Genomic DNA, 20,950 nt, shown 5'->3' with positions numbered 1-20,950 from the left:
AGGGAAGGGGTTAACTTTATTGGTGATCAAGGGGTTAAGTGTGTCCCTAGGGGCGTGATTCTAACTGTTAGGGGGTGTGGCTAGTGAAGTAATCACAGAGACATACGATCCTACATAGCAGGATCGCATAAGCCTCTGTCATTACTTCAGGAGAATGACAGACAGCTGTGTTTACATCAGCCGTCTGTCTTTCTCCCACTCCTGAGGGAGATCGCGAGTGGCCGGCGGACATCGGAGCCGCCGGTCACACGCGCAGGCTAGGCAGGGAATGAGCGGGGGCAGGAGCATGCCGGCGGCGCACGCTCGCCCCCTACGTCACTTTGCCTGTAGGGGGTTGACTGTCGCAGTATATAGTCGTGCGGCAGTCGGCAAGTGGTTAAGGATAAAAGACACAGCTTTTCTGAAAAATAATAGTCGTAAATTCCAACATTTACGACTTATTCATGCAGATCGACAACATCTGAACCTACTAAAAAGGGCCACCTTAAGCTTATCTACAAATGATTGTTGAAATATTAGATGTCTGTATCAATAAAAAAAAGTTTGTTTAATTGCAATGTCTTTGCACTGGGACAACAAAGTAAGTCCCAGGGTTAACAAACATAACAGTTAAACCAGGCATGTCCAACCTGCGGCCCCAAACCACAGGCAATGCGGCCCACTGCCCCCTGACAATTGTTTTTTCTTTTTTGCTGGGGAGGAAGGAAGTCGAGTCAGGGGCACGGCCACAGAGGTTTCCAACTAACTTTAGGCAGAGGCTGCCTCGGAGGGGATCATCCACTAGTGTTAAATTAGTGCTGGGGGGGGGGGGCGCGGGGCAGCGCGGGAAGGGCGCAGCAGCGTTTTATTACTTATATACCTTAACTATAGTATATATTTTATATGCGGCCCGGGAAAATTTCTCTACACTCAATGTGGCCCAGAGAAGCCAAAAGGTTGGACACCCATGAGTTAAACCATAGAACAGAGGAAAACCACAGAACAGGGGAATACCAGGACTCCAATAGCCAAATATTTTACAACATAAGAAATGAATATTGAAGGGTAATTGTTTATTTCCTTTTTGTCAAGCACTTACATTACAATTTCTACAGTCAACATCGAGCTATCCCTTAAAAGAGGGACCCAAAACAAGACAGTTCAGTTCAACTTCACACTTTAATAAAATGCTCTTCTGAGATGATTGAGGTGCACGCTCATTGCCTGCAGAGAAATATTTATTTTTAAAAACAGGAGTGACATTTGTTCAGGCAATGTGATGCGAAGCGGACCAGCTCAAAACACAAACAAGGAATGCCATCAAGGAGGCAGACTTTTTAAGACAAGGGTTGCTCTTCTGTCTGTAAGCATACACCCGCATCATGCCAAATACACACAAGGATTAACCATTGCATTTCATTCCAGTGACTCTGGAAATTAAAGTTAAAAAAAGGGAAGGAGGTCCCAGGAGGAACTTTGTGTAATCTTTAAAATAAGTTACAGGTTCAGTGGAAGTTGTATGTAACAGCCCCATTTCTAAAAGACAGTCGAGACCAATCTAAAAAGCTAGGTCAAACAATACTCTTAAGTAATCAATATCATGTGCTCACATTTGTTATATAGTTAAGCTTTATGGTGTTCACAGTTACCCCCTAAGTTAACCCGACTTTCTGTAGCAGTGTTGAGACGGAGTGTCACGTTAAGTAATGGATATTACCAACACTTTTAAACTTCATTCCTCTTCCTGCCCCTTCTTTGCAATTAGAATATCCAAAATCTCAGATTTAGTATGCAAAATACGCAGAGAATGCTTTTACCAGTCTGATAGCAGCTTTTTTCCTTTTACGGCGCCAGCCACTCTTCAATCCTGGCCCTACCTACTAAATTAACAGCACTGAAACCCAGTCCGATCTACCTCAAACTCCTTGATGTTACATCCCCCTTCAAAACCACCCACAGACTCACAGGAAAAAAGGGAGGAAGCCAATCACTGTTAAAAATACTTGTTCGCGTTTATTAAACTCTTCAATATACAAACTGTTCTACCTGTTTGTCAGAAACACAGACGGGTTTTACTCATTGCGTAGTGTACCCTTTTTTCCTGCGATTCTGCAAGTGAAAGCTATGGAACAGCCAGCAATCACCCAGAGTCTGCACCCTGAGATGGAAGATTAGAGAAGACGTCTGCAGCAGAACACAATCTTCTACATTATACTATTATAAAGCCTACTGCTTTGGTGGAACTGAAGCTGCTTTTCAGGCAGGTAGGAGCACTCATAGCAAGGTCTCATTAATAATTGAATATGTGACAGTGGATTCCTGACTGAGCATCTAGAAATTGCATTTGATGCAAATGCTCAACTGATAAAATACTAAAGAATTCTAAAAATGTATTCTGCCAATTACCAAGTCTGTTTAAGACACAGAAGAAATAAGCAAATGATTTATAAAATGGTATATTTTGTTTTTCATTAAATTTATCCATGACTGGCTAGCAGTCTTCTTTCCAAATACAGATTTGGCTGACCTCTAAAGACATCTTGGATCCAAATTTTAAATCTAGATCAGCCCTCATATTGCCTCAGGAAAAAAAAAAAAAAATCCTCAACTCCGATACAGGAATCAGAACACGTTTCTGTCATTGCTAAAAAACCACTAAACGCTGTGTTAGTAAACTAACCACCACCAGTAACAAATGAGACTTCTGCAGTAGAAATGCCAAGAAGACATGAAATTGGAAATGTATAAATAAAATAGTTAAAAAGGGAAAAAAAAGTCTTTTAGAAGAGGCACATGTGCAGAGAATGTGGTCTTCCAACAGTAGTTGCCGTTTTGTATCCTTGAGGTCTTGACAGGTTGTTCTGCGGTTCCAAAACAATCATTCTACTACACACTCAACAAACAGTAGGGCGGGGGCATGGTCCTGGCATCCTCTTATGCCAAAGCAAGAACTGCAAAAGGAGACAAAGAATTTTATATTTTACAAAAACAGACAAAAAAAAAAAAAAAAAAGGAAAAAAAGGCCTTCAGGATCGTACATTAGTTAAGTATAACTAAAGCAATTTTGGTTATACTGCTCTAGGGATCATAGGAGTGGAGTGGAGTTCACTCTGCAAACATGTGACCCGTTTTCAGCCAGACAGTGGGCTAAATTGAATACAAATTTTACATGGAGGGAGTAATACTTGGAGAGGGATTATGGAACTTTTTTCTGTGATACAAAAGGGTGATACTCGATACTATTCCATGACTCCTTAGGGGTTTTACTGCATTGTGCTGTTGGATGCCGGTGCCCGAGAATCGGGGAAATACATACCAACTCCCCGTTTTGTTTGGGCTGCATGGTTTCTGGAACCCTACGGTCTTGATAAGTAGGTATCTACTTATAATTATAGGTTACACTATTTGGCTCCTTTATTACATCCATTTATACCCTCTAGATCTACAATAATTATATTTCCAACAAAGAGTACCTACACCTGAAGGGCTGGAGTGAATACTATACAGCCCCAATAGGTGATCTGGTATTTTACACCACCCCCCAATTTTGTGGGGGATACTTTAACACCTTAGTGCATTGTGCTAGAGACATACATCTTCTATTTACCTGGTATAGTAACCCCGACGCCTGCCCAGGGATACATGTTTCTGTCATGCCTGTGACCCACTGGGTTAGTAATTACATTTACTTTTGTTCTGTGTATATGATCTTTGAAAAAAATGTATTTGGACAATTGTTAGAACAGGTTCTATGTGTACAATTTTGTAGAATGCTGGTTTTCTTGGTCTCTTGTGCCCTGAGGAAGCCCTATTGCGAAACGCGCCAGCTTACTAGGGACCGTTAGACTGCATTTCTATTATGCCCATAATCACCAATGTGGCATTTTGTATGATTACTCCTAATTGGAGTTCTTGATAAAGTTTTATGTATTTGTCCAATTTTGATTAAATAAATGTCTTTTTATGTAATTTTGTGTTCAATTTGTAGACATCCCTTCTATATTTGGCCCATTTAAAGTCTTTTTCTTTCATATGATTTTTTTTATAGTGGGCTAAAGTCAGTTGTCTGCTGACGTCATTCAGTAGGTGCAGGTTCGGGAAAGATTGCTTTGTGATCTGCTGAGAGCCTGAGCAAGCCCCTCCTGGCTCTCCACAGTCCGGCGCTCCAGTGAACGCTGGAGAGACAGAGAGCTGGCAGTGTATGTATTTAGAATCTCCAAAGCCCCCTTCTCTTCTCCCCTTCTCTTCTCCTCTTCCTCGTCTCCTGCACTGATCTCTGACTCAAACCCCTCCCTCCTCCTCTGATCACCAGTGTGGTGTGCTGAAGGAAGGCGGAGCGCACTGTAGCTACTGCTGGCTGGGCTGCTCACACTACAGGGAGGAGGGAGCTGAGATTTTTCTAAGCAAAGTCTCCTTGAATGAAAAGCTGCCAAAGTTTCTTAGAATCTGTCTTGTAGGTATTGCAAGGATAAGGAGAGGAGGAGAATCAAGAGCTGTGATAAAATATCTCCCAAGATGGCACACAGCCCTGAACGTAATTTAGGACCGTTAATATATAGTGCCTTGAAAAAGTATTCACCCCCCTTGACTTTTTACCTATTTTGTTACATTACAGCCTTAATTTCAATGTTTTGTTAATCTGTATTTTATATAATGGATCAGAACACAATAGTCTAAGTTGGTGAAGTGAAATGAGAAAAATATATACATAAAACTATTTTTTAGAAATCGAAAAATGAAAATTGGCATGTGCGTATGTATTCACCCCCTTTGTTAAGAAGCCCATAAAAAGATCTGGTGCAACCAATTACCTTCTGAAGTCTCAATTAGTGAAATGATGTCCACCTGTGTGCAATCTAAGTGTCACATGATCTGTCATTACATATACACACCTTTTTTTAAAGGCCCCAGAGGCTGCAAAACCTACGAAAGAGGCACCACTAACCAAACACTACCAGGAAGACCAAGGAACTCTCCAAACAAGTAAGGGATAATGTTGTTAAGTACAAGTCAGGGTTAGGTTATAAAAAAATATCCAAATCTTTGATGATCCCCATCAAATCTATCATAACCAAATGGAAAGAACATGGCACAACAGCAAACCTGCCAAGAGACGGCCACCCACCAAAACTCATGGACCGGGCAAGGAGGGCATTAATCAGAGAGGCAGCACAGAGACCTAAGGTAACCCTGGAGGAGCTGCAGAGTTCCACAGCAGAGACTGGAGTATCTGTACATAGGACGACAATAAGCCGTACGCTCCATAGAGAGTTGGGCTTCATGGCAGAGTGGCCAGAAGAAAGCCATTACTTTCAGCAAAAAACAAAATGGCACGTTTTTGAGGGAAAGATGGATGGTGCTAAATACAGGGATATTCTTGAGCAAAACCTGTACCACTCTGTGCGTGATTTGAGGCTAGGACGGAGGTTCAGCTTCCAGCAGGACAATCACCCCAAACACACTGCTAAAGCAACACTTGAGTGGTTTAAGGGGAAACATGTAAATGTGTTGGAATGGCCTAGTCAAAGCCCAGACTTCAATCCAATAGAAAATCTGTGGTCAGACTTAAAGTTTGCTGTTCACAAGCGCAAACCATCCAATTTGAAGGAGCTGGAGCAGTTTTGCAAGGAGGAATGGGCAAAAATCCCAGAGGTAAGATGTGGCAAGCTCAGAGACTTATCCAATGCGACTTGGAGCTGTGATTGCCGCAAAAGGGGGCTCTACAAAGTATTGACTTTAGGGGGGTGAATAGTTATGCTTCACTTCAAAACATCTTCAAAGTTATGGACATGTTCTGTAAATTAAATGATGCAAATCCTCAAACAATACATGTTAATTCCAAGTTGTGAGGCAACAAAACACGGAAAATGCCAGGGGGTGAATACTTTTGCAAGACACTGTAACCCTCTGTTTTGTAACCCTGTGTTTATGTGGTTAGTTTACACTTCTGATTGTGCAGACTCAGAACTTGGATAACACAGGGGTAAATGAATTGTCAAATTAATTTCACATCATCTGGACATAAACAGAGTGCTGGATTAAGATATACATTTACATCTTAAAACAGTAGGATGTTTTCTTTGAGTACCAATTTTGGATTATGTATTGTGTGTGTAGTTTTTTTATTCTAAATATCTGACCACATCTCAGCCCTCTACTCCCCCCAGCTTGCATCACCCCCAGACCACTTCATATATCCAGCTGACGGACATCATTCGGACCCTTATCTGCCCAACATTATTCCCTAGTCTCCCCACAGACTGCCATTCAAATAAATCCTTCCCTCATTCTGCCATAGTCATACCCTCTACACTCCTCTCCATACTGGAGGGATTACACTGGACTGAATCTGGGCTGTACTGAGGGCAAAGAAGGGATTGAACGACTACAGTGGGAGGACCCCCGAGAGAGGACTGACAGAGGGGAGATGAAACTGGAGAAGGATGACATGGGATGGAGGAGGGCATGGGATTGGAGAAAGAAGACATGGGATGGCAAAGATGGGACTGCAAAAGGAGGAGGATGTGGGAGATGGGACTGGAGGAGGAGTAGGACAAGGGATGGAGGAGGACATGGGATGGGGGGAGATGGGATTGGAAGAGGAGGTCATGGGGTGGAGAAGGAGGAGGTAATGGGAGTGGAGAAGGAGGAGGTCATGGGAGTGGAGAAGGAGGAGGTCATGGGAGTGGAGAAGGAGGAGGTCATGGGAGTGGAGGAGGTCATGGGAGTGGAGAAGGAGGAGGTCATGGGAGTGGAGAAGGAGGAGGTCATGGGAGTGGAGAAGGAGGAGGTCATGGGAGTGGAGGATATATTAGTTTGCAAAAATATTAAAATAAAAGTGGGTGCACTGAAGAACTTGGAGGGATGGCCAGTGGGTGGGCCTTGAGGAATGTGTGATCAGCTCCAGGGGGGCCCAGACCTAAAGCGGATGCATTTTTGATAGCTGCCCTGATTATCAGTTCCCACAATGAAAAGTGCTCTACGAGCAGAAAATTGGGTAGATGAATGAAAGGTCTGCCTCTTCAATTAATAAAGAGCGTTTCTACCCAACAGCATTAATTACCAGACAGGACACTCTTCATTCACAATAAGAGCTTTCCCTGGTGCTATTCATTAAACAATTCTTCAGCTGTAATGATTAATGAATACAGAGCTAAGGTCATTAGTGGCTTTTGTGTTTGAGCTTTAATAATGTGGAACACATGATAGTGAAAGGCATTTACCTGCTCAGTAAACTTACCAGTTATTGCTTCCTGTGCAAAATATTTCACATCCATGTCCTCATCCTGACCCAACTTCTGCAGTACAGGCTTTACATCGGACTGTAAGGTGCTGAAATAAACAAATCAATATAATGTAAGATAAAGTGTGGTAGAGTTAGCAGTGGCTTACAGAGGAACAATGGATACATACTTGCTATCTAGGACTGGTCCTATCCTTTGTAGTGATTTAGCCACATTGAAGCGAACATTAGCTACTTGGTCAGCTGCCATCTTTAATACGATAGGAAGCATCAACTTGGTGGTGATCTCCTTGCCACATGCTTCAGACAGGGCCTACAGACACAGGTACCATACATTAGCAGGATAAGCCCATGCCACATTATCTATTTATTTACATGTAAAGGCGTGGAGAAATAACATTTTATTTTATTAAAATTGACATATTTATTTTTAAACCAAAAAGTACAACACATATCAAAAATGAGGTGTTGCATGTTAGCAGCATTACAAGATGGACCCGTTCCAAAATGGAATTTGACTAATACCTTTGGTGCTGGTGATCTAAAAGCCACCATCTTTGTATGATAGGAAAAGTCATATCACCGAATCCTCTGTGTAAAAATGTCATTGCAAGCATTGCTACACTAAACAGATTGTGATGATTCAAAGACAAAACTGAATATTGCTGTAAACTTTCTCCAAATTCAAATCGATTTTTCAGCAGCAAAATGAAAATGTTACGTAGCAGGATAGTGAAGGGTTTAAACTGATGAGTAGTTTTTCAAAGAGTATAAACTTTATATTCTTGCTTTACGAGGATGCATAAAGGACAGAACTACAAAGCTGTATTAGTCACCTCTATGAAGCAGAATATTGAACTGTTATTCCTGATGGTAACAATTTGGCATTTCATATACAGTGCCCTAAAAAAGTTATCATACCCCTTGAAATGTTCCACATTTTGTCATGTTACAACCAAAAATGTAATTGTATTTTATTGAGATTTTATGTAATAGATCAACACAAAGTGGTACATAATTGTGAAGTGGAAGGAAAATGATAAATGGTTTTCAAAATGTTTTACAAATCTATATTTGAAAAGTGTGGTGTGCATTTGTATTCAGCCCCCTTAAGTCAATAGTTTGTAGAACCACCTTTCACTGCAATTACAGCATCAAGTCTTTTTGGGTATATCTCTACCAGCTTTGCATATCTAGAAAGTAAAATTTCTGCCCATTCTTCTTTGCAAAATAGCTCAAGCTCTGTCAGATTGGATGGAGAGTGTTTGTGAACAGCAATTTTCAAGTCTTACCACTGATTCTCAATTGGATTTAGGTCTGGACTTTGACTGGGTCATTTTAACACATGAATGGGCTTTGACCTAAACCAGGGGTCTCCAAACTTTGGCCCTCCAGTTGTTTAGGAACTACAATTCCCATCATGCCTAGTCAGGTCTGTGAATGTCAGTGTTTTACGTCTCATGGGACGTGTAGTTCCACAACAGCTGGAGGGCTGTAGTTTGAAGATCCTTAATCGAAAACCATTCTGTTGTAGGTCTGGCTGTATGCTTCGGGTCGTTGTCCTTCTGGAAGGTGAACCTCCGCCCCAGTCTCAAGTCTTTTGCAGACTAACAGGTTTTCTTCTAAGATTGCCATGTATTTGGCTCCAACCATCTTCCCATCAACTCTGACCAGCTTCCCTGTCTCTGCTGAAGGAAAGCATCCCCCCCCAAACTAGATGCTGCCATCACCATGTTTCACGGTGGGGATGGTGTGTTCAGGGTGATGTGCAGTGTTCGTTTTCCACCACACAGTGTTTTGCTTTTAGGCCAAAAAGTTCAAACGTGGTCTCATCTGACCAGAGCACCTTCTTCCACATGTTTGATGTGTCCCCCACATGGCTTCTCACAAACGAAACTTCTTAGGACTCTCTTTATGGCTGTCTTCTTGCCACTTCTCCATAAAGGCCAGATTTGTGGAGTAAACGACTAATCCTTGCCCTGCAGAGATATTCTCCCACCTGAGCTGTGGAACTCTGCAGCTCCTCCAGTGTTACCATGGGCCTTGTGGCTGCTTCTCTGATTAATGCACACCTTGCCCGACCTGTCAATTTAGGAGGCCATGTCTTGGTTGGTTTGCAGTTGAGCCATACTCTCCATTTTTAGATGATGGATTGAATAGTGCTCTGTGGGATGTTCAAAGCTTGGGATATTTTTTTATAACCTAACCCTGCTTAAAACTTCTCCATAACTTTATCCCTGACCTGTCTGGTGTGCTCCTTGTCCTTCATGATGCTGTTTGTTCACTAATGTTCTCTAACAATACTCTGAGGTCTTCACAGAACAGCTGTATTTATACTGAGATTAAATTACACACAGGTGGACTCCATTTTCTAATTAGGTGACTTCTGAAGGCAATTGGTTCCACTAGATTTTAGTTAGGGGTATCAGAGTAAAGAGGGCTTTCATTTTCCTTCCACTTCACAATTATGTGCCACTTTGTGTTGGTCCATCGGTGATGGCGACCCTTGGCACCCCAGATGTTTGGAACTACATTTACCATAATGCTCAACTACACCGCAGAGTGCATGAACATCATGGGAAATGTAGTTCCAAAACATCTGGGGTGCCAAGGTTAACCATCACTGGTCTATCACTTAAAATCCAAATAAAATACATTTAGGTTTTTGATTGTAACATGACAAAATTAGGAAAATTTCAAGGGGTATGAATACTTTTTCAAGGCATTGTATCTACCCCACAATTACTTTATGATGTGATGCTTTTCTCTTTGTATTTGCTTACATGATCAAAAAAAAAAAAAAAACTGTAAGATGAGTGAATTACAAAAATTAGTGGTGCACTGAAATTAAAATTATAGACCGAAACTGAAAATTGAAAACACAGAAAAAAAAAAAGCACCAAAAAACGCAACTGTGTCGCATTTTTTTCAGTCACATGACCTATGAACCGTAAACATGGTAAAATTGCAGATTGCGCATGTTTTTCAGCGCACCTTCTTAACGGCACAACGCCGGTAACCCTATTTTCTGCCAATTATTTTTAGGGGCTGATATATCGGTGCATCCTTAACAAAATAATAACTATAAAACAGACATTACATCAAAATTGCGCACACACAGTGTGTGTGTGTGATTTGAGGGTGGTGCATAGCAATGGTAAAAAGAAAAAAAAATAGAAACAGGATTAAACAGCTTTGAAACTTTTGTAAAGGCTTACTTTTTTTTTTAAATAATGCTATTTTTACCTGCTCTGTGTTTTGGTATTGCACAAGGCGGCTCCACGTCTCCATTTCTCAGTGTGTCACCATAGGTATCCACTTCCTATGGTGGCACACCTGCCAGCTCGCTCCCTAGCTGGGCTTTGTGTCTATAGACTAACACTGCACCCAGCTTACAGGATTTGATTGACAGCAGCAGGAATCAATGGATCCCGCTCCTGCCTCTCTATCCTGTGAGGAAAGAGAGAAAGACACCAGTGTAGCTAGGTAGGATAGGACTCTAAGTATGTAGGGGGTGAGGGGTGATGCTTGCACTGGAAAAAAAATTTTTTTACCTTCCTGCAGGGAATGCATTAAGGTAAAAAAAATGTTCAGTCTTGAGAACCACTTTAAAGTGATAAAGTCTTTTTCTTTGTAGATGAAATAAAGGAATTATATTTACCTGCTTTGTGCAATGATATTGCACACAGCTGTCCTTTACTGCCTCTTCTGAAGCACCCTGCTGGCGCTGTCCGTGCCTTTTCTCCTCCAGGTGCCCCCTCAGTAAGCACGGTGATGAAGGGGTACCCTTATGGGTGTTCTCCCTAGCCAGGCTGTTCACATCTATAAAAAACACACAGTCCTGCCCCCTCTCACTACTCACAGGAGGAGGTACACTGACCTGACAGCAGCAGGAGTCTATGGCTTCCATTGCTCTCAGAGTCAGCAGGACAGAGGAGTCAGGCAAGTGTTTTTTTTTTGGGGGGGGGGATTCAAGTAGTGGAGTGTGTTTTACCTTAATCCAGAAAATTAATTAAGATAGAAAACAAAAGCACACTAACACTTTAGAACCGCTTAAACTCATTCACCGCTACACCAGTTAAGATTCCCCATGAGCAGCTGAACTTTCCTCCACTACTCATCCAGATAGAAAACAAGATGTGTGCCCTTGCTGTCACTGAAAGTGTACATTCACTTTTTTCTTGCTCGTTTTTAATGTGCTTACTGTATGCCCCACTACATTCTATAAACAGAAAGAATGCTTTCAAGTGTTATTTTGGAATCAGAAACCAAAAAATCTAAAAATATGTTGAATATAGTTAGAAGACATAAAACTGCAGAAATTGAGAATACTTACATTCACACAAAAAAGGGTTGTCATTCGATGCAAGTAGTTTGGATCATTTGCCATGGCCAGAACCTTTGGCACAATGGTATTTTGGGCCCATTCAGCGCCAAATTTTTCCACCAACTTCATGAGATTATTGGTTGCTGCTTCTCGAATGGCATAAACTTTAAAAGAAAAAAATCCTTAATTTTAAAATTTCCGTTTAGTAGGGCATAACTATTGCAGTATTTCACTATTTTATAAGAGATCGAGAAACAAAAAAAAAAAAAAATCACCAGAAGTCAAAGACACGCCCTACTTCACCCGAAAATCCTTTAAAGCGGTTGTAAACCCTAAAAAAAAAAAAACCTGCAAGACAAAGGCATAATGAGCTAGTATGCATCGCATAATAGCCCATTATGTGTAACTTACCTTAGAACGAAGCCCCGACACGGACCCCCGGACATCGCTGCGGGCGCTGCCATGATCCCTCGCCGGGTTCGGCGGCTCCGGTGCGGTGATTGGCCGGAAGAGACGGCTCCGGCGCAGTGATTGGCCGGAGCCGCGATGACGTCACTCCCGCGCATGCGTGCGGGAGTGATTTTCTGGCAAGCTCCCGGCAAACATAATTGAAGGCCCCCCCCCCCGGACCTTCAGAGCGCATGCGCCGCTCGCGCGAGCGGCTGCATGCACTGCAAATATCTCCTAAACCGTGCCGGTTTAGGAGATATTATTTGTACCTACAGGTAAGCCTTATTATAGGCTTACCTGTAGGTAAAAGTGTCAAAAAGCGGGATACTACCGCTTTAAGTACCAAATTACAAGAAACCAATTATAAAGTCTAAACCCGATAGGACAGAACTCCAACAACCTCCACAAGCACTACCCAAATGTTTCCAGCAAATGCTGGTGATGTAACTTGAAAGGCAGTATGCCCCTCCATCTCCATACCTACTGGTGCAAAGGCAGAGAACTGACCCACAAATGTATGAACTCTCACATCTTCGATGATCTGCCTTTCTTCCTCCTGCACAACCACTAAAATTCCCACGAAAACATAGAAAGAAATCTATCCTCTGCCACCTTTGGAAAACTACAGAATCCCGCATCCCCCTTTATGATGAAAGGATCCTTCCATCAATATCTCTGTGTATACACAGAGTAGAATACGTAGAAGACATTGGGCAAACAAAAGCTTTTATACTCTTCCTCCCAAAACAGACGGGACTCAAACTGCAACACGTTTCTACAGGACAAACTTTTTTCCTCAGAGGAACTTAAAGCCTCCTACAAGCATCCCAACCCTGAGGGAGAGCCGAACCTCCTCGCCTTGCTACCATCCATATCCCCGCCCACCTGGTTCCGGACCAAAGGCAGATATGAATGGAAAACACATCTTGTTTGCTTCAACCCCATGTAGAGCTGAACGATTAATCGTTAAAAGATTGTGATCTCCATTCGACCCCCCACGATCTTAATCCAGCATTTCCACGATTCAGATTGTAGAAAGTGCAGAGCCATCCAACTGCTGACAGCTGTCTAAAAAAAAAAAAAAAAAAAAAAAAAGGCAGCCAGCAATGTTTATCAACAACATTGCTCAGCTGCTGAAAGAGAAAAAAATGGATTTTTGTAAAATCTTACCGTAAAATCCTTTTCTCTTAGCTCATTGACAGACGTAGTCCTCGGTGATACAGCACCTTCGGGTTATGTTGCCTCCACAGGAGCAGGACTAGACAGGAAATAAAAATGCTCTGGCCACACCCCAGAGGCAGTCCCCGAGGGTATATCCTCTCTCTCTCCGCCACAGCAAATCAGTTATGTCACAAGAGCAGTGCTTAGAGAATTTAACCCAACCCAACTCAAAAACAGAGGGGCGGGTACTACGTCTGTCAATGAGCTAAGAGAAAAGGATTTTACGGTAAGATTTTACAAAAATCCATTTTTCTCTATCGCTCATTGACAGACGTAGTCCTCGGTGATACAGAACCTTCGGGAAGTCCCAGAGCAGTATCACAAATGAGGGGTGGGAAAATGGAAATCAAATCCAAATCTAGAAGGCCCAACCGGTGCCAACTAGAAGTTTACAATGCTCATCCTTAATGATGAGACTCAACAAAAAAATTTTTCAACAGAAAAAAACCCTCGAGGTAGACCACCGGTCTCCTCAAATTGCGGCCTGCAGCACTTTGCGGCCAAAAGAGGCATCCGCCGATGCCATCACATCAATTTTATAAAATTTTGTAAAGGTATGTACCGACGACCAGGTGGCCGCCTTACATACCTGGACCACTGACGCCTGATGGCGAAAGGCCCAGGAAGTACTGAGCGCTCGAGTGGAGTGCGCCCTAACAGGGAACGGAGGACTCTGACCCTTAATAGAATAAGCCTGTACCACCGTCTGTCTAATCCATTTGGCAATAGTCGCGGCAGATGCAGGCAACCCCTTTCTGGGGCCATCCGTGATCACAAAAAGTGAATCCGTCTTACGGAACGATTCCGTAGCCTTCAGGTATACCCTGATTGCCCGAACCACATCCAAGGAATGCAACGCATGTTCCCGATGATGATTGGGCTGAGGATACAAGGAAGGTAGTACAATATCTTCATTCAGATGAAAATCTGAAACCACCTTAGGAAGAAAGGATGGCTTAGGATGGAGTACTACCTTATCCCTATGAATCACCAAGTATGGGGACTGGCATGATAAAGCAGCCAGTTCTGACACCCTGCGTGCAGAAGTGATAGCCACCAAGAAGGCCACCTTCTGGGATAAAGTAAGCAAGGGAATCTCCCTGATGTTTTCAAAAGGAGGTTTCTGTAGAACCGACAAAACCAAATTAAGATCCCAGGGCGGTAAGGGCGCGCGGACTGGTGGAGCCAGGTGCCGCACCCCCTGGATGAAATTCCGCACCAAGGACTTGGTAGCTAAAAGTTTCTGAAAGAAAATTGCTAATGCTGAAACTTGACCCTTGATGGTGCTCAAGGCTAGCTTCTGCTCAACCCCCTTTTTGCAAAAAGGTCAATATTCTAGTCACCGAATAGGTACGTGGAGGAAATCCTAAAGATTCGCACCACGCGATATAAGTCTTCCATGTGTGATAATAGACTCTGCTGGAAGTCGCTTTCCTTGCTTTAATAAGGGTAGGAATGACTGAAGCTGACAACCCTCTGTCCTTCAGTACTTGGGTCTCAATGGCCAGGCCATTAAAACCAGCGACTGTAAAGCACAATGGTAGATTGGTCCTCGAGACCGCAGATACTCCCTGAGACGCAGTTCCCACGGAACGTCCGCGACTAGCAAGTCCAAGTCGGCCAGGCCGGCTTGACGAGGCCAGCCTAGAATTTCTAGGACCACTGGCACTGACGAGATCTGAACCAGGCGTCCCTAGAGCTATCTGGCCCCGACCATCCGACAAAGTCTGGTCGTTTTCTGTTCCCACACATTTATCCGACACCTGATTCCTATCAGGAACGGTGATCTCTCCTGGTTGAATCTCAGGGACCGAAGTCACCCGGCTAGAGGCTTCTTGGTCTGTCTGGTCAACCAGATCAGATTCCTGTGGGGAATTGAGACTAATTTTAGGAAAAGGTAAAGGAAAAGATCTATTCAGGGAACAGTGACTACCGCTCCCTGTAGTACTTAAATGTTGGAAGGGAAGAATCGCACCGGTAGTAGTAGTCGATGCTCGATCTAATGTCCTGAATACCGGTGAAAACGTCCCCCCACCCTCAACCCGGGTGGGGGCGCACCTTCAGGCTGTGTAATCCTTTGCTTCGGGTTTGGCTGAGTCGGTCCTCTGTTTGTTCGACCAGCCTTTCTTGAACCCTCCTGGAGGAGTCTTGCCTTTCCCGCTTGTTCCAGCCGGGCGTGCGAACCCTTTATGGGCGGTAAAGAAAGGTCCTCGCTTGTTGCGAGGTCCCTTAGCTTTAGCAGCCTGTGGCAAGAAAGTGCTCTTGCCCCCAGTGGCGTCCTTAATAATTTCATCTAGGGTGGCCCCAAATAGGCGATTCCCCTGAAAGGGGAGATTCGTCAAGGTCTTTTTGGAACCTAGGTCAGCTGACCAGCATTTTAACCACAGCACACGTCTAAGGATTACCGCTGACATAGATGCATGCCCTAATAGGGGGGTAGCATCCAAGGCTGCGTCACAGACAAACTGTAGCCCTTGTATAATCTGTTCCATCAAATCAGATGTTCCCTGGGGGATATCTTTTCCCCTTAGGTCTTGGCGTACCACTCTCGCCCATTCCGTTAGTGTCTGGGAAACTAGACCAATAACAATTACTGGTCTAAATGCTGACCCTATCAGGGAGAAGATAGTGCGGGACTCCGCTTCCATCTTTCGATCCACCGGATCCTTAAAGGACGAAGTGTCCTCCACTGGGATAACCGTGGCTTTATTCAGCCTGGAAATAGGTGGATCCACCACTGGTGGTACCGTCCATTTCTTAATGAGGGATTCCTCAAACGGATAGCGTCTAGCAATACGCTTGGAAATAGTAAAGGTACGCTTAGAATGCTCCCATTCTCCTTTAATTTTATTACCAAAACACTTGGGTACAGGAAAAACCTTCACCGTTTTAATGGGCTTGTTAGTACCAAAGGGAATCTCTGTTTCAGTTGCCTCTGCCGGTGAAACCTCAAGTCTTAAGGTTTCCCGCACCGCCACAACTAGTGCGTCCACCAATGCTTCTTCCTGAATTATAGCGGGAGAAAGAACGTCCTCCTCACTGTCTGAGGGAGCTTTACCTGAGATAACAGCCCTTGCAGAGGGACCTGCAGCTGCAGTGACCATCTCTGAATCTGAGTCAGAGGTGTCAGATAATATAGGGGTAGGCGGGGGTCGCTTTCTTGACCCCCGTCCCTGACAGGCTGCCTCCACCCAAGCCACCAAAGACTCCAAAACTGCTGTAAATGCATCCATACTCTGTGCACCGGCGGGTTCCGTGGCCCCCTCGAGGGAAAACAGGTGGGGGTATTTGTGTGGCAGGGTCCATGATTATTCCAGTAATTTCCCGGAAAATACAATTCAAATTTAAATAAAAAATTTTTTTTTCAGACCCCCAGCGCCACAAAAGCCCCTCAGTGTTACCTGCTAGGGATCCCTATCGATCGAGAGAGAGAGAGAGAGAGAGAGATAGACCCCCCAGGCTCACCACTTGATGCTCAGAGTTCACTGCAACAGGTTACAGCGCTGTGTTCACAAACAGGAAGTCTTTTGGCTGGCTGCCCAGGAACAAAGGAGGCGGCTCCGCCCCTCTGCACGCCTTCCGGCGCCTCCCCTAGCTCCACTAGGTGTTTGGATCACCTCAAACATGGCCGCCCCCATGCTGGAGACACGAGGCTACGCCAAAATGGCGGCCTCGTGCGATCTAGCAAACAATGGCGGCGGTTAGTACCGAATAGCGGCGTGACTGCAGAGCATCACAACACCTTCTCTACATGGGGATTTAGCCTGGTCGGCGGTACCGGCCCTGGCGGACAGCATGGCCGTTCGGAAAGGCCTGCTATCGCTGGAGACTTGACTAGGAAAGCAGTCTACATGTCCGTGGCTACTGACTGGTAGGATACTTATATTATCACAGTAAGATACCCATACTGCCACTAATTACAATCTTTTTAACATGTTTACAATTAGATTGTCAGCTCCCAAACCAAGCCTCCTGGCTTTTTGCACATAAAATCACACTCAAAGTAGGGGGATCTGTGCCATGTTATAGGATAGAGGGGAACTCATCCTTACCATACAGAGAGGGGCCCGCGTTCACCACAAGACCCGTCAGGGGAAAAGGGGGAACATGCTACTCACCATACCGGAACCAGGCGGGCACCAACTCCTGACAGTACCCCTCTCCACCGGGGCGGGAGGGCTGTCGACCAATACGGACGCCGTGACTCATGGTCCTTGGCGTTTTAGCGAGACGTTTAACTCGCGGGGTCAGTCCCTCCAGTGGGACTATGTCGCGGCCGACCCAGCGCGGAGCTATGGCCTGCACGCGCTCGTAAGCTGAACTGGGGTGACCACCGGATCTCAACATCCAGCCCGTCGCCCAGTTCAGCTTTCTTGCTTGAAGATCTCACAGGAACACTGGAGAAAAAAGCTGTCTAAAAAATCTTAAGAAAAAAATCCTGCCAGGACCGAAGATCCCAGCAAGGTATCTAGGTCCTTACTCCTGACTAGACAGAAAAAAACTGATTTGCTGTGGCGGAGAGAGAGAGGATATACCCTCGGGGACTGCCCCTGGGGTTTGGCCAGAGCATTTTTATTTCCTGTCTAGTCCTGCTCCTGTGGAGGCAACATAACCCGAAGGTGCTGTATCACCGAGGACTACGTCTGTCAATGAGCGATAGAGAAATAAACATTGTATCTTTCTATTTAATCATTTACAGATCAAAGGGATGAACTGCAAATTAAGTCGGTTTAACCTTGTCATGCCATTTTGGGGGGGGGGGGGGTGGTTTTGTTAAATGGTTTCTCGGTTTAACCCCTTATCCCTTAATTTACTCAGCCTTAAAAAACTCATTCTCCTTCTCCACTTATTTTCACGCTGATTTATTTTTCTTTTAATTGACTTCTATTTTATAAACTATTGATAATGAAAACTTTTTTTTGTTTGATTTGCTCATTTATATATTTTTACACCTTTTACATTTACACATTTCACATTGAAAAAAGCGCAAAATTAAAAATAAAAAATTTATATCATTTGTAAAATAACGTTTTAATGCTTTGTACCACTGCTGACATATGAAGTGTAAACAAAAAAGTTGCAGTATAGATTGGTAATTACTAAAAAAGGAAAAAAAAAAAAAAAAACCCTAATAGTAATCGTAAGGTCTCGTTAAAAAACAAAAATGTTCTACTTACCTACTCTGTGCAGTTGGTTTTGAACAGAGCATCCCGAATCCTCCTTATCTCGGGTCCCTCTTCGCTACTCCTAGCCCCTCCCTCCGGTCGAGTGCTCCCACAGCAAACAGCTTGTTATGGGGCATCCGAGCCAAGCTTCAGCTCTGTGTGTTCATTCAGACACAGAGCTGCCATTCTGCCCCACCCCCCCCCTCTCCTGATTGGCTAACAGACTTTGACAGCCAATGACGCCGCTATGTCTCAGCCAATCAGAAGTGAGAGCCCCAGAAGGCCGAAGGACTAGTGCATATTGCTGGAGGAAGATCAGGCTCAGGTTAAGTATTAGGGGGGCTGCTACACACAGAAGGCTTTTATCATAATGCATATAATGCATTAAGATAAACAAAAAAAAACACCTGACTTTACAACTCCTTTAATTGTAATTTCTTCTTTTTTTTTTTTTTTAATTCTTTACACATTACATTATTTTTCATTACATTTCTTTAAATTTGATTGAAGCAAAGAGTATTGTGTCTTATATTTTTGCCATCTTGTTTGATAACCTAATGTTCACGGGTTGTAAATCTTTAAAATAAAAACATTTAGAACTGTGATCTTTATTCAAAGCAAAAAAAAAAATGTGAGTCAATTTTTCCAGAATCGTGCAGCTCTAACTCCATGCCATATTCATTGTAAAGTATCCTGTACCTTCTTTGGTTTTAGCTAATCCAAGCTCAATGCTACGTTTCTTATAAATAAGTCTGTTCTGTCTAAATCAGAGAACGTAGAATCACCAACGTGGTCTGTGCATTTTCAGTTACAAACTACTAAAGTCTTTGATGAAAGGGTTTGTTATAACGCACACTATAGAATAAAGCATCAGCAGAAAAAAAAGTGAACAGTGAGCAGTGATAGCAGAAATTCCATAAAACCTTTTCTGCAGACAAAACACAACATCCTTATAGATGTGCTATGTGAATAGAAATTTTGCCTTTTTTTCTGTACAGTCTGAAAGAACAAACTATTCTCCCATAGCCTAATGTAGGCATAACAGAATGTTGGAGGGCTTTAATGTACAGTATGTCATTTATAACACTGCATACATTTTCTAGAAATTGCAACATTTACTGGATGCATCCATGATCTATGAAAATTGGTTTGTGGTTTTGTCAGGCTCCAGCACAACAACGCAACTAACTTCTGAATTGTATACAGACTACACAGCACATCAACAGTAATATTTGCATACCTAATATGTGAGCTGTATTAAAGTATGTATGTCAAACAGCTACACAGTAACACCCACCCAGAGCCTTACATAGGTAAGCAGTGGGAAGGGTAAAAAAAATTTAAATAAAAAAAGCAAAGTTCAGTAATCGATAGCAACTAGTTTCAACCTAATTCATAGCACTCTGATCCACTGCAAGAGGATTGGTTGCTATACTTGGTTCTTGCCCACAAGTCCATAAAATAGAATACGTAAACCTTTACGCCTTACTCTTCTAGCTAAACAATCTTTTGAATCGGTTTTCTAAGAAATGTAACCATTCCATTTATAAACTTGTGTGAGTGGAAATTTCCAACCATTTAAATCAGTAATCCTAGAGCTGCAATATGGCTTTATCGTAGAAAACTGCCAAAATCAAAGAGCTTTTGTGAAATCCAAACTAACAGTGATGTCAACTGCAGTTCCCGTTAAGGCTCATTATGATAAGAATTGCAGACTGATTAAATTGGTCACAGGAACTTAGACAGAGACATAATTAATAACATTATCTTGGCACATCTGAAACACTTACCATGGTCAACAAGCCAAGCCATGCACAAAGAATTCAGCTTTTCATCAAAAAACTCAACACCCTGAAAACAATAAATGGGAGAACCAGTTTAGATATAACACATAACCAACATTACTGAAAACAAAGCCAAAGCTGTAGTAATTTAAGGTGGCCATATATTGCCTGATTATTGCATCCAAAGAAATATTGGGTATAAATCAGACAAAGTATCCCTTCAAGCAAAACTTTACCCATAACCATTTAATAACAATTAATGTTCGTTAAGGAAACGTACAGTTCAAATTAATAGTACGCTATTCAAATGAGTGGGTCCTGCAAACTGCCCGTTAATTCTTGCTGAGGGGCTGCCATTTTCCTGAACCCCAGATCTGTCATTTCCTTATTGAAAAATCTTCCCTCTCCTTGGGTCTCAAACTGCATTTCACTTTCTGCAATTTCCAGCCTTGATTATATGTTTTGGCTCAGCTATAGAAGGCTGACAGAAGCTTTACAGAGCTGAAGTTCACAGTGCTGCTTCTGAGGGAGGAAAGAAGGAGAGAAAATTTCCAGGAGATCAGACACTATCCTTGTACGTTTATCTTTTTTGTCATCCTGGCAACAGAGTGTCTTGTCACCTCTTCGGCTTTTGTTTTCTTCGTTCCTAATCTGCGTTCCCTCCACACAGTCTCATTCCTGTTGCTTACTTTCCCTCTCAGCAGCAGTAAACCTCTAGGTTGTTGGCTAATTGGCTTCAGTGACTGGCTGATTATTGGCACACTGTTGAGAATACAGGACA

At 43.1% G+C, this 20,950-nt stretch overlaps 1 protein-coding gene across 1 annotated transcript in view; it reads right to left on the bottom strand.

The window, feature by feature from the left end:
• Positions 1 to 2,418: 2,418 nt before the first annotated feature.
• Positions 2,419 to 20,950, bottom strand: part of PPP2R1B (protein phosphatase 2 scaffold subunit Abeta) — a 94,620-nt gene continuing 76,088 nt past the window's right edge. Inside the window, exons 11-15 of the mRNA XM_082274212.1 lie at positions 20,176 to 20,236; positions 11,559 to 11,713; positions 7,393 to 7,535; positions 7,220 to 7,311; positions 2,419 to 2,930 (exon numbers count right to left, since the gene is read on the bottom strand). Of these exons, the coding sequence (XP_082130338.1) occupies positions 2,914 to 2,930; positions 7,220 to 7,311; positions 7,393 to 7,535; positions 11,559 to 11,713; positions 20,176 to 20,236 (468 nt within the window). The 3' untranslated portion in view covers positions 2,419 to 2,913. The remainder of the gene's footprint in view (positions 2,931 to 7,219; positions 7,312 to 7,392; positions 7,536 to 11,558; positions 11,714 to 20,175; positions 20,237 to 20,950) is intronic.

The sequence above is a fragment of the Pelophylax lessonae genome (genome assembly GCF_965119305.1).
Source record: "Pelophylax lessonae genome assembly, chromosome: 12".
NCBI classification, from domain to species: domain Eukaryota; kingdom Metazoa; phylum Chordata; class Amphibia; order Anura; family Ranidae; genus Pelophylax; species Pelophylax lessonae.
Note: the sequence above shows the minus strand (reverse complement) of the source record. Positions and strands in the feature narration are given on the sequence as shown.